General features: G+C 33.9%; 1 protein-coding gene across 1 annotated transcript in view; it reads left to right on the plus strand.

Annotated features, from left to right (window-relative positions):
- The window catches only part of LOC129514645 (low-density lipoprotein receptor-related protein 1B), a 1831349-nt gene that overhangs the window by 1296789 nt on the left and 521233 nt on the right, over positions 1 to 13327 (plus strand). The window contains exon 32 of the mRNA XM_055333402.1: positions 5654 to 5803. Within this exon, the coding sequence (XP_055189377.1) occupies positions 5654 to 5803 (150 nt within the window). The remainder of the gene's footprint in view (positions 1 to 5653; positions 5804 to 13327) is intronic.

Consider the following 13327-nt stretch of genomic DNA (forward strand, 5'->3'; position numbering starts at 1 on the left):
TTTTGTAGATGAACCCGGAGATGAATAGACAAGCTAACTAAATATAAGACAGTACCTTATATTTATATTTACCTCAGAGAGAAGCAGGAATGAAGCACTAAGAGTTCTCAGGTTTCTTCAGCATATTTATTCCTGCACTTACAAAATCTAAGCAATCTTATTTTTTGAGATAGCCTGATAGTGAATAGGCAGTTAGCCTCTTCTTTGCTATGGATCAACCATGCTCCTTTGGAGCCAAAAATTCAATGTTTCAGAAATAGTTTTACCTCCCCGAAAAAGCATGCCTCTTCTGGTGAACTCTGAAAATATCTCCACTTTGGAGTCTCTAGAATATTATAATTCTTCTACAGGTATAGTAGGGGATGAAATTTTATGATATTTCTTCACTTACTGTGTATTTTCAATGGTCAGTTTTTACAACTGTCACAATCATAGAGACAGAAGGAATTGTGTTTTATTGTCTGAAGATAATGCTATAAGGAGAATATTTAGAAGATTTCAATATTATTTTTCATACATGTCTAGAGGCTTTAGCGTTAATTATCTATGTTTTAATATCCATAGTATATCTTCTTCCGCACTTATATTTTTAGCGTTCCTCTGCCTCCAAAGAGATCTCTTTATGATACATTTTCCAGCAATATTTAAAAAGCCTCATTAAACTTATTACATGTTCAAATTGAAGGTTTATAAAAATATGCAGTTTTTAAAAGGAATTTCTTACTGTTTTTATTCTAAAATCACCTGAAGAGTTTGTGGGTTTTTTTTTTTTGTTGTTGTTTGTTTGTTTTTTTAAATACTGATTCCTGGGACCGACTCAAACCAATTAAATTAGGCTTTCTGGGAATGAGGCCCAGGAAACAGTATTTTTAATAGTTTTCCAGATAATTGTAATGCATAGCCAATGATGAAAAATTTGAAATGAAATTTGGTGTCAGAAAAATATTAGGAAATTATCATCTTAAGAAAGCCTTAATTTTAAAAATTCCATTTTTTTTACATATTTGCATTTAAATTTTTTTAAAGGATTTTATTTATTTATTTGATAGAGCACAAGCAGGGGGGCAGCAGAGGGAGAGGAAGAAGCAGACTCCCCACTGAGCTGGAGCCTGATGCAGGGCTCTGTCCCAGGACCCTGGGATCAGGACCTGAGCTGAAGGCAAATGCTTAACTGTGAGAACTACAAAGGCACCCCCATGCGTTTCTGTTTCAATCTCATATTGTATAGTATGTTGATTTAATTTTGAATCATTTAAAAAAGAAATGAGACACAAAGTGGGCTTCCTAGTCCTTTCTAATTTTTTTTTTAAAGATTTTACTTATTTATTTGAGTGAGAGGGAGAGAGATAGCACACAGTAGGGGACAGAGAGAAAGTGAGAAGCAGACTCCCCACTGAGCAGAGAGCCCAACATGGGGCTAGATCCCAGGACCCTGAGACTGGGATCTTGAGATCAGAACCTGAGCCAAAGGCAGATGCTTAACCTCCTGAGCTACCCAGGTGCCCCTGAACTATGACAAAATTCAAAACTCAATGGATATAATTTTATTTAGTAATATATGGAAAATATAAACTATATTTTTTCTAAAAAAATATTATGCAGTTGTTTCTTATATCAATGCATTTCTATGGTGAGAGCAATTACATAATTTTGGCAAATTATATTGTCCCAATTAAAAAATACACTGGCCTATTTAAGGCAAAATGTTAGCACAATACATTAAGGGAAACTTTTGGCCTAAAATAAACAGGATCAGAATGAAAGAATATGAATTAACTGCCTATTTACAATAATAGGAAAGATAAATGAAAAGGTGGATTTTTCTTTTCATAAAGGTTTTTCAATTTAAATGATGACTTTTCTTCCTTTGATATACCTGTTATATTATTGAATCTAGGTTTATTCTTTTGAATACCAAACCCAGATGGTATTAAAAATAAACATGTCTTATAAAAATGAGTCTATATTAATAGTGGTATATTCTGCAGAAATATCCCACAGTCCTTTTGAAGATGTTTTAATCTCAGTCACTGTCACCAATTCTAAGGACCTTTTATTGCAAACATAATCATATTTCTTTGCATAGGTTTTAGGACACTTTTATAAACACACTCATATTCTGTTTTCTCATGGCTATTGATTTAGCATTCTAAAATCACTGAGTAGTTTCAACTGCATTCAGAGCACTATCAGTTTACTGCTTAGTGATTCATCTTTTGAAATAGTGCAACAGAGACCAGATTCAGAAATTATTCCAATAAGTGGACACCAATTATTTCTTCAATGTTATTAAGAACTAAGTGCATGAGAATGACAACAAAAAATCTTATGCTGTGAAAACATTTACAGTAAACACTTAAAAATACATACTTCTAAACATTCATGTATCTATGAATTTAAAACATATATCACCAGTTTCTTGATTTCATAATAGGATTTTAAACAAATTTCAGTTCAAGGCACCTGGGTAGCTCAGTCAGTTAAGTGTCTACCTTTAGCTCCAGTCGTAATCTTAGAGTCCTAGAATCAAGCCCCACATGGGGCTTCCTTCTCAGTGGGGAGTCTGCTTCTTCCCCTTCCTCTCCCTGGCTCATGCTCTCTCTCTGTCTCTGTCTCTTTCTCTCTCACTCTCTTAAATAAATAAATAAATAAACTCTTAAAATAATATTTTAATTCTTTTGTAATCCCAGAAATAAACATGCTCAAGAATATTCAGAGGTTAAACGAATACATTTAACAGAAGCAAAGCTACACGTAGGTAGCTAGGTGATGTATCACATGAATGTGTAGTTTAATATGGGAACTTAATTATTTTTTCCTGTGAATCTTAAAATGATTAATCCTAAACTATTCTATCCTAATATTGATGCATAATCCAAAGCCATATCAAGTAGACCTATTGAATTACTGCCCTTCTTCCCTTTTGTTGGAGCATCTGGGTTTAGGCAATGTATTAAGAAATTCTGTTGTGGTGATAATTCAACTTTAGTAGGCAGAACTTGTTGAAGACAACTTACAATCTTCATAATGGAATTAATTAAGTAAGTGTTTATAAATTTTCTTCTCTTCTCTAGGCATTATGTTCGGTATTGAAGATCAAAAGCTCACTATTACACTACTTCTTTTCTTGAGGCACTTGAAGTCCATGAAAATGTTGAGTAGTAAACTCTGGGGAACTCTGACCCCAACACAATAACTTCCCAGCTCTGTAAAATTCTGCTTTCCACAGCCTATGGTAGAGTCTAGAAATCCTAGAGTGTTAGGTAGATGAGAAAGTTCTGACACATTAGGGCACATGTGTATTAATCTGGAGTTGGGCACATTTGGTATTAATGCACCCTTTCCTTAAAAAAGGGGAGGGGGTGGGGAATCTTGGATGAATTTAATCCCTTAAGAAAAGCCAGACAATAATATTGATTTTAAAAAGTAAGGTGAAGAAAAATAATAGATTAGTTTATTGAAGCTGGTAGTGGTGTAAATGCAATTCCTTTATAATTTCTGCAAATGGATCACAAATATGACTCTTTAGGTTCTTTGCAGCAGAAGCAAAGAGAGAAATATGATCAGTTACAATTTTATATTTTCCACTATAGCTTTTTTTGGCACAGAGCCTTGAAAGACATTTCTCCCTTGGGTCCTTGTATAAAGAGGTCACTATGGGATATGTTATTTCAGACACTATATCCTGGGAAGTGTAACAGTGGTTTTCCTATGGCTACTTCTTATAGCATCCTTCATTTAAATCAAGGGCAAAATGCCAGAGCTCAATTGAGCAACAGATTAAATGAAGAACAAAAATCCAATGGTCTAAAAATGCAGATAGCTCTCTGCTGGTTTGGCTTGATTGAAAGATAAAATTTAGAATACCTAGGGATAGATAACTGCTTAGAAGGAATTCTTCATAAATGTATTTAATTCAATTTTTGATTAAAATTTGACTGTAAAATGCTTGGGATATATTTTGTACCATAAATATCTAGTAAGATATTCTTCATTGTTGATTAAAGATAGAATTAGGTGATTTAGATAGCCAACTAAGTAGAAAACAAAATAGACCACATCTGAACATTAAGTGGTCAAACCATAATTGTTACTAAAAAAAATGCATGGAGGCGACTCAGAAAGTACTTACAGAATAGCCAAACTGTATCTCATAAAAAATTGAATGATGGATGACTTTCAACCTGAAAATATTACACCAAATAATATGAATATGATAGTTTTTATTTGATTATTTTCTCAAGTATTTAAAGCCAATCACCCACAGTAGTCATAAAAAAAATCTGAATACTTTATCCCTGAAATGTCTAATTTTATTTATTAGGTTTATTCTGTACCTTCCAGACTTCTATTAGTAAAACATACCAATAAATCAATAAAGAGCTGATATATTGTATAGACTTGTAGTATTATTTCTACTTGATTAAAAGTGGTCTGATAAATCAATTCTACTCTCTAGATTGAGACTATCTGTAGCTGGAAATATTTGGACTATATTTAACTCTTTCTCAATGCTCTGGGACTCATATGATTCTTTCATGTGTCTCTTTCTTTCCTTTTTTAAAAGGAAAATTGTCTTGATTTTTAGTTTTGTTTGCTTTTTTTTTTTTTAATAGGGAAGGTTTTTGTTTGCTTAGCTGTTTGATTTTTGTTTTGGGTTTTTTGTTTTTGTTTTGTTTTGTGGTTTGCTTCATTCATTTTCTGAGGAAGATTCCAGAAATAATTTAGTGTACTGTATGCCTGAGTATATGTCCACATATGCTTTTCCACAAGCAGTTGTGGATCATAGAAGACCAACATGGAGCCACAGAGTTATTGTTCTAACATGAACACTGTGCCTACTGAACATGCCAGTAATTAAGCATATCAAGAACCTTTGGTAATCAAAATATACATATTCTGAGACCTTTGAAAACCATGAAAACTGCTATAACATATGTAATCATCCGTAAAATACAATAAAGCTAACCTACAGTGATACACTGTGACATAAGGATAATGATCTTATGCCTTTGGCTTGGTTCCCTTACTAGATGGTTTATTGCCCCATGACAGCCCCTAAATAAGCCCAACTAATCCCATGCTTCAGTGACATTATGATTTTTTGAAATTCTTCTACCTTTGTATTTACTTGAAAATAGTTGAAACCAACAACTTGAATCTAAAACTGCCTAAAGTAAATTTTACTGAAAGTAAAGGGGGGGATTAAAATTTTCATCAATGATAATAGTTTCCCAAAAGAGTATTATGTGTTAAAATTTTCTGAGGCAAAGCAGTGTAATGAAGAGGGCAGGCATTCAATTTGGAAATTGAAACTTTGTTAAAATTTCTGTAATGTCCACTTGCTAGCTATGGACTCAAATAAATGTCTTAACTATTCTGGGTACTATTTTTCGTATTCATGAAATAAGACAGTCATTGCTCTCAGTGTCACAAGATTGTTTTGATTATCAACAGAGATAACGCTTAAGTGCCTATAGAAGTATATTGTTCCACAGACAGTTAAAACAGTATATTTCCCTATTAGCCAGGTCTTATTTTTAAAGACAAAAATCTAAGCTTGCAACTTATTTTTCCCCTCAAATCTAGTGGTAGGTGAACATTACTATTTAAATGGCTACTGTTATGTTTAAGTTGTATAATTTAATTACAGGTCTATCGATAGACTATGTGGAAAACAAGCTTTATTGGATCAGTTCGGGAAATGGAACCATAAATAGATGCAACCTGGATGGTGGTAATTTAGAAGTAATAGAGTCAATGAAAGAAGAATTAACAAAAGCTACAGCCCTAACCATTATGGGTAAGTGCAATGGTTCTATAGTAAGGATGCTCGGTATTGATTGGGGGTTGATTAATTATGACCTGTTAAAAGCCTAGAAAAGTTACTGCTCTATTAATACCAGAAGCACATTCAAATTATACATCTCTATGAGAGTTTTTTTCTTCTTCTTCTTCTTTCTTCTTCTTCTTCTTTTCTTTTCTTCTTCTTCTTCTTCTTCTTCTTCTTCTTCTTCTTTCTTCTTTCTTCTTCTTCCTCCTCTTCTTTTTTTTTTTTTTAACCTTAGCAAACATGCTTATAAGATTATCCAGATCAGGGACTTTTGTGCTGTTAGCAATACAAACTTTACCGTTATTGTTTCTTGCCTGTGACTTGTATTATTTTACGATTATTTTCTTTGTTCTACTGCAGTGTTCTAAAGTATAAGGGCCTCATGAATTTGTCAAAATAAAGTAAAATCTGGCTTATCTCTGCTTATAAAGGATAGCTTGATCCACACAGATAATTCAAAAAACAAGGCCACAGGACCCATTGACCAAAGAATGAAATTATTCTCCCACAAATAATTTTCTTATTTTTAGAGATGAGTAGCCTTACTAATTTGAGCCTCATTTCCATTCGTTCTGGTTCAGTCTTTGGGGGAAAAAAAAAAGATGCTAGATGAATAAGACAATTAGGAAGCTAGCAGGGATGTATGGCTTTTCAAGAACAAATAATCAACTTCTACTGTATTGATATTAGAAGTGGATTTTTGAAATATGAGCTTTAATACAAAATAGTTTGTGTTTTAGGAAAGATGTAAGAGTAGATATCAAAAAGACATGCTTTTTGGTAAGATGGCTGTGGCTTTACTTAATGAATGACTGGCTCTAAACTGACATTCATGGTAGGTCAGCAGTATGAGGATTAAATCTCCCACATAGACTCTCAGTAGTTACGTTTGGTTACAGGAAATCAGAAAACTGATTTCATATTAGCAATTCTAAATATGAGGTATTCAGGATAGCATATATGTATTTGTGTGTATATATACACATATATACACACAAATACATACATCTATATAACATATATACACATATATAACATATATACACATATCTATACACATATATACACACAAATATATACATCTATATAACAATTCGCATCTAAATAACAATGCGAATATATTTCTAAATGCTTATATAGGTAATATATCTTTTAAATCAATATTCTACAGTCATCACCTCTTGTCATTTCCCAAATTGAATGTTAATTATTTTTGGTTTTGTTTTCACTAATGACTGTTAATTAGTATATAAAATCTTGTGACACCTGGGTGGCTCAGGGGTTAAGCATCTGCCTTCAGCTCAGAGCGTGATCCAAGGATCCAGGATTGAGTCCTGCATTGGGCTCCTTGCACAGAGCCTGCTTCTCCCTCTGCCTGTGTCTCTGCCTTTCTCTCCATGTCTCTAATGAATAAATAAGTAAATAAAAAATAATAATAATCAGGTTTAAAAGTAAATAGTTATTAATTGAGAAGAATATGAAAATTTATTGTCTACTAAAATAAAGTGTTTATCACCTTTTATTTCAATTAGATTTAAAATATCTGAATGAAAGTGAATAAGGTGTAGATATTGCAAATTATTATTTAAACAGGATGAGTCAGGGATGTAGGAAAAAAATTAAAATTCAGTTCAGTTTAACATGTATTTAAAATCTTTTAAGTAGACAGTGTACTTGTCTCTGAAGTATAAATATAAACATGGACACTTCTCAAAACAAAACTGAACAACATTCTGTGAGAGAGAGAAAAGAGATTGTTTCTTTTTTTTTTTTTTAAATTTTTTTTTTAAATTTTTATTTATTTATGATAGTCACAGAGAGAGAAAGAGAGAGAGGCAGAGACATAGGCAGAGGGAGAAGCAGGCTCCATGCACCGGGAGCCCGATGTGGGATTCGATCCCGGGTCTCCAGGATCGCGCCCTGGGCCAAAGGCAGGCGCCAAACCGCTGCGCCACCCAGGGATCCCAGATTGTTTCAATCAATTGTTAATCACAAAGAATATTTCAGTTTCAGTAGCTGAGAATTACAGGTAATAAATATATTTGCCTTAATAACAAAGTTGTGAGAATCACATATAAATGTATGGGAATAAACTTTTGAGAAAGTAGATTTTTATACAAATATCAAAGATAGAGTCTAGTGTCACTTAATTTGATCTTAAAGCACTCTGGGATTTTTCCACTTGCAGATATCTGACATAATATGCTATCATGATATCATGCTAAATGGCTCTCTTCATGCTATCATTTTCACCATTTTTTTCTAATTGTTTCTTAGAATTAGTGTTTTTTTTTTAAGATTTTATTTATTTATTCATGAATTCATGAGAGACACACAAAGAGAGAGGGAGGCAGAGACACAGGCAGAAGGAGAAGCTGGCTCCATGCAGGGAGCCCGATGTGGAACTCTATCCCAGAACCCCAGGATCGTGCCCTGGGCCAAAAGCAGGCGCTAAACTGCTGAGCCACCCAGGGATCCCCAGTGTTTTTCTTTTCTTTTCTTTTTTCTTTTTTTTTTTTTAAGAGTTTTTCTGCAGAGGAGGAATTTAAAATTGTAAAAAAAAAAAAAAAAAAACAACCAAACAAACAAACTTATTTTTAATAATGTCCCAATTTGTTTTCTAGTCTTTAGACAATTCCTATATTGTTTGTAGAACATGATGTTTCCATTCTTTTCATTATGTGTTTTCAGAAGTTACACTCACATATTAACACACACATATTGTTTTTTTTTATTTTATTTTTATTTTTTTTTATTTTTGATAGTCACACACAGAGAGAGAGAGTCAGAGACATAGGCAGAGGGAGAAGCAGGCTCCATGCACCGGGAGCCCGACGTGGGATTCGATCCCGGGTCTCCAGGATCACGCCCTGGGCCAAAGGCAGGCGCCAAACCCCTGCGCCACCCAGGGATCCCAACACACACATATTGTATCTGACAAGTAGGTTATTTTAAAGCACAAATTTAGTTATGATTTTCTTACAAGGCAATAAGGAAAATAAGGTTATTTTATTTTACTCAGCTTTGCCACATTAACAAGAAAGTTTTGTTTTATGTGTATTTGTATGTATTTCAAATTACCAGAGTAGAAATAGCAAAGTTTAAATTCTGCAACAATCCCCAAATCACCACCCACATTATGTTTTCAAAAATTGAATTCTAACATACCTTATGAAATCAACCCAGACTAGCAAGTAATATAGCCAAGGAACACAATAAATTAGAGGGAAAAATGTTAAAATATGTTAAAACATTTCGAAAAACGTCTTTGACTTCTTAGTGAATATATATATTTATATACATGTATGTGTGTGTGTGTGTATATATATATATATATTTATATATACATTATAAAATCATTTCCTCATAGAAAAATAGAAAGGTTTGTAAAGGTTTATTTCTGGTAACGTGATTGCCACCCACCCTGCACTTAGTAGAAAATGAATACCAAACTTACAGAACTCGATGCTGTAAACAAAGTCTCAAAAATGGAGCAGTAATTTCTTGTAGCAAAATAAAATAAAGTCAGGTAGTTTTGTTCCCTGATAAAATAGGAGAGAGAAAATTTGGGAGAAATCATAATGCCTATACTGTGTCAGCACCGTGAAACTGATATGACATCAGCACTGCATCGGAATCCAACTTTGCATAAATTAAAATTATTTTAGCAAGTGAAAGGCCATGTATGTATACTCCTCCCTGCCACCATTATTTGATCAAACCTAAAAGATAAAAATTAATATAATAAAACTTACTAATGCCTCCATTGTCAACAATGCATTCAATGGATATATCAAAACACATCATTAGTTCAGAGGTTTAAAACTTAAAGAACAGTACCTTAGAGAAGCAGCAGAGAAACTTCTGTTTTACAAAATTCCCTAGCTTGACTCTGAAGTTGCTCTGCTGTTCAGATCCCCACTCCCCCCTTTTTTTAAGGCATCTCCACTCATTTTCTTTGGAGATGGAATAAAGGGTGATGACCTGTTTCCTGCTGAGACTAAGTATTATAGTCATATAAAAAAAGGCATTGCAAAAGTAAAACAGAAGAACTTTACAACTTACTATCTGGGGGATTACTGATGATTATAGCTATAAATATTTAAGAAGCTATTTGCCTACAATAATACTCAAATTACACACCTAGAAAACAAGGAAATAATTGTGCTATGAAGCTACAGGTCACACACCAGTGTATACTACCTAGGTATACTATCTCGGCAATAGATAACTAACTGAAAGTTTGTATTTTGCTAAAATTTAAAAGTAATTTTCCTAAAATGAATGAGAAAATCTCTTTAGATACTTCTTACCGTTTTTTCAAATCTCAAAGATTATAAATTATAACTATTTAGAGTTCTCAGTTTTACTTAGAACAATATATACAAAATAAACTGAAAAGTACTTTGAAATATTAAGATCAGGAAAGGCAGGGGCACCTGGATGGCTCAGTGGTTGAGCTTATGCCTTTGGCTCAGGTCATGATCCCGGGGTCCTGAGATCGAGTCCCACATCAGGCTCCCCACAGGAAGCCGGCTTCTCCCTCTACCTCTTTCTCTGTGTGTATTTCATGAATAAACAAATAAAATCTTGAAAAAAAAAAAAGATCAGGTAAAGTAGAAAGTATTTGGTAATACCTAGATTCAAGTAAAGCAATTATTTGATGGTATAACCAAGTCCAAAACCCCCAAATCAAGATTCCTCTATCTTGATTTCACAAACAGTTTGATACTTCTTGCAAGAAGTACCACTTAATTTCTGTCCCCTTGAGTGTGGGTTACACTTAGTGACTCATTTCTCATGAATAAAATGAGACAAATGTGATGGTATATGACTTTAGACACAACATCATAAAAATGCATGAGCCTTCCTCCTTGTCCTTTCTTTCTTGTATGGCTCACTCAGGACAAAGCCAGCTGACATGTCATGAGGTCATCCACACAGACCAATGGAAAAGTCCACACAGCAAGGAACTGAGACATTCAGCCAGTAGCTATATGAGTGTGTCATCTTGAAAGTAGAACCTCCATCTCAGTTAACATTTCAGATGACTGTAGCCCAAGCCAATGCATTATAGCAACATCAAGAAGGACCTTAAGCCAGAACGACCCATATACCTGCTCCCAAACTCCTGACCCACAGAAACTGTGTGACACGATAAATGTTTATTGTTTTAAGATACTAAGTTTTGGAGGTATTTGTTAAAACAGCAAGAGATAAGTAATCTACATTTCATTCCATCTACAGAACTCATTCATTTATAAACAGAATTATAAAATCAAATACTTATTTAATAGAATCAAAATAATTGTGAATAGTAAAGCGTGTTAGGTATAATAAAACCCAATCGTCCAACACGACAGTCAGTAGAAACTAAGTCTAAGCTTCATATCCAGACTCACATGGGAATGACAGGTAGTATGATAAAACTAGAGAAAACTAATGCCTCATCTCTCAACTCCACTTGTTTTTGCCATAAAGAACGTTAAGCAGTCGTGCCAGATCTTCCATTTTGCAAGGGAGGCAAAAAATCCAGGTAAAACAAAACAAAACAAAAAAATTCCATAATTTTTAAATGTTAGCAAGTAGTAATATTTAAAAAAATGCAGGCTAACATACTGTACAGATTAATTGTGAAAATTAACACTGTATGAATCAAGGAAACTAACAAAAACAACCATCACAAAAACCATGGATGGGTGTACTTGATTCAGCCCAGAGAACACCAGTTAGTTCTCACCTCTGGTTTGATCATCATCATTTATACTGATGGCTTTGAATTATTGAGAGAAGAGGATGGAGTCAAGGCCACTAATGTCCAGCTGGCATTTTCCTGATTGTTAATGCCTGCAGGAGACAGTGAGGTAAACTTAAGTTAATCAAGTCACCATTCATCCTCAAGTGTCCTTGTGAAAATGAGGAAGAGGTTGAAACAACTGACTAAAATTAGGGTTTGTGGGTTATTTATTGATTTTATTTAACATTGTATTCCTTTTCACTGTCAGCATATGCAGTTTGAGAGCGAAGTGTACATTGTATTCACATTGAAGTGAAAGTTAGAAAAAACAATGCATGGTACTGAGAGGAAAGACACAACAAATAAAGCAAATGAACTGGCTGAAAGAATTATTGGTATTTGAAGAAAATAAGAGGGAATTCAGGAAATAGGATGATAACTTACTGTAGTTTGTATTTTTTTTTTTTTTTTTTTGAGTGTGGCAGGGAGGATCAGGGGCAAATGGACCATAGATTTAGAATAGAAGTGAGGGTATGGGAACTACATAAGCAAACTTGAAGAAATCTGTATGTCTCTATTGAAAATCCTTGGCATTTGTGGATTTAATGGTCAGCATCTGATTTAATCACAGGCTGATCATGATATGGTCCATTAAAATGTGTCAGGGAGTAATTTATCAAGCTTTTCTAGGTCAAGAATTTGAGTTCTGGGTACCAATAAGCTTGAATTTACAACTTCACCCCACACTCACGTCTTACGAGCTTTTTATTCATTGTTCTTTGCTACTCTCCACTGAAGATGCAGGTAGTTTCATTGAGATTCAGTTGCACATCTAATTTTTGTTTTGTTTTATGGTGCTAAATGACCTTTGGAAATTGTCTTTACAATGGTATTTACAGATAAGAAGTCCAAAGTTAACATGGCAGATTCTTCTTGAATGTTGTCTGAGAGAAAGACCTTCCTCTGCCCTGTGATCCTTCTAAGCTAGACTTAGAATCAAATTGACATGAGACAGATTAACAGGATAAAATCAAATTTAATAGGTATACGTACAAGGAATCTACACAGATGTGAAATTCCAAAGGCAAAGAGGCAACATGAGGTTATCTGGGCTAAGGAGAGGAGGAGGGGCCTGAGGCTACAAAGGGGAAGTAGCTCACTAACAAGGAGAAAGGAAAGGTTTAGAAAAACCCGGTTGCTCTATTATTGCAGATAAGTTATTTAGGTAAAGGGGAATCTCTGTTAATAGTTCTCTTCCTATAAGGGGGGGGGGGCTCTCCCTTCTAATGTAAATTTAGGCAGTTGTGTAGAAGGCAAAGAGCTTTTCCTGCATTTGCTGGGTTTTGATTGCTTTTAACTCAAAATAATCTTTATGCCAAAGTGGCCCATCTTGGGTCAGCCTTCCCTGGGACTCTCTACCAAGTCAGTGTTTAGATACAAAATAGATAAGTAATCTTTATTGTGTAATTAAATCATAGACTTAAAAAAAAACAGTAACATAAGAAATCATTAAGGTCATTATATTTACCAATTTAAAAAGTGTGCTCGAGATTTCTACTATTCACTAAAAATCTATGGATTTGGGACAATTACTGAACTGTAGTCCTTAATTTTCTATTCTGCAAAAAATATGAGCCTTGACCATATGAGTTACAAAGTCTTAAAAACCTTGTATGATTTTATTGATAATGGGTTGATCCAGGGTACAAGAAATTGTTGCAAATAAATCATTGATTAAGTTGAAGCAATACAGGAGA

This window comes from Nyctereutes procyonoides, unplaced genomic scaffold (assembly GCF_905146905.1).
Source record: "Nyctereutes procyonoides isolate TBG_1078 unplaced genomic scaffold, NYPRO_anot_genome, whole genome shotgun sequence".
Lineage (NCBI taxonomy): Eukaryota > Metazoa > Chordata > Mammalia > Carnivora > Canidae > Nyctereutes > Nyctereutes procyonoides.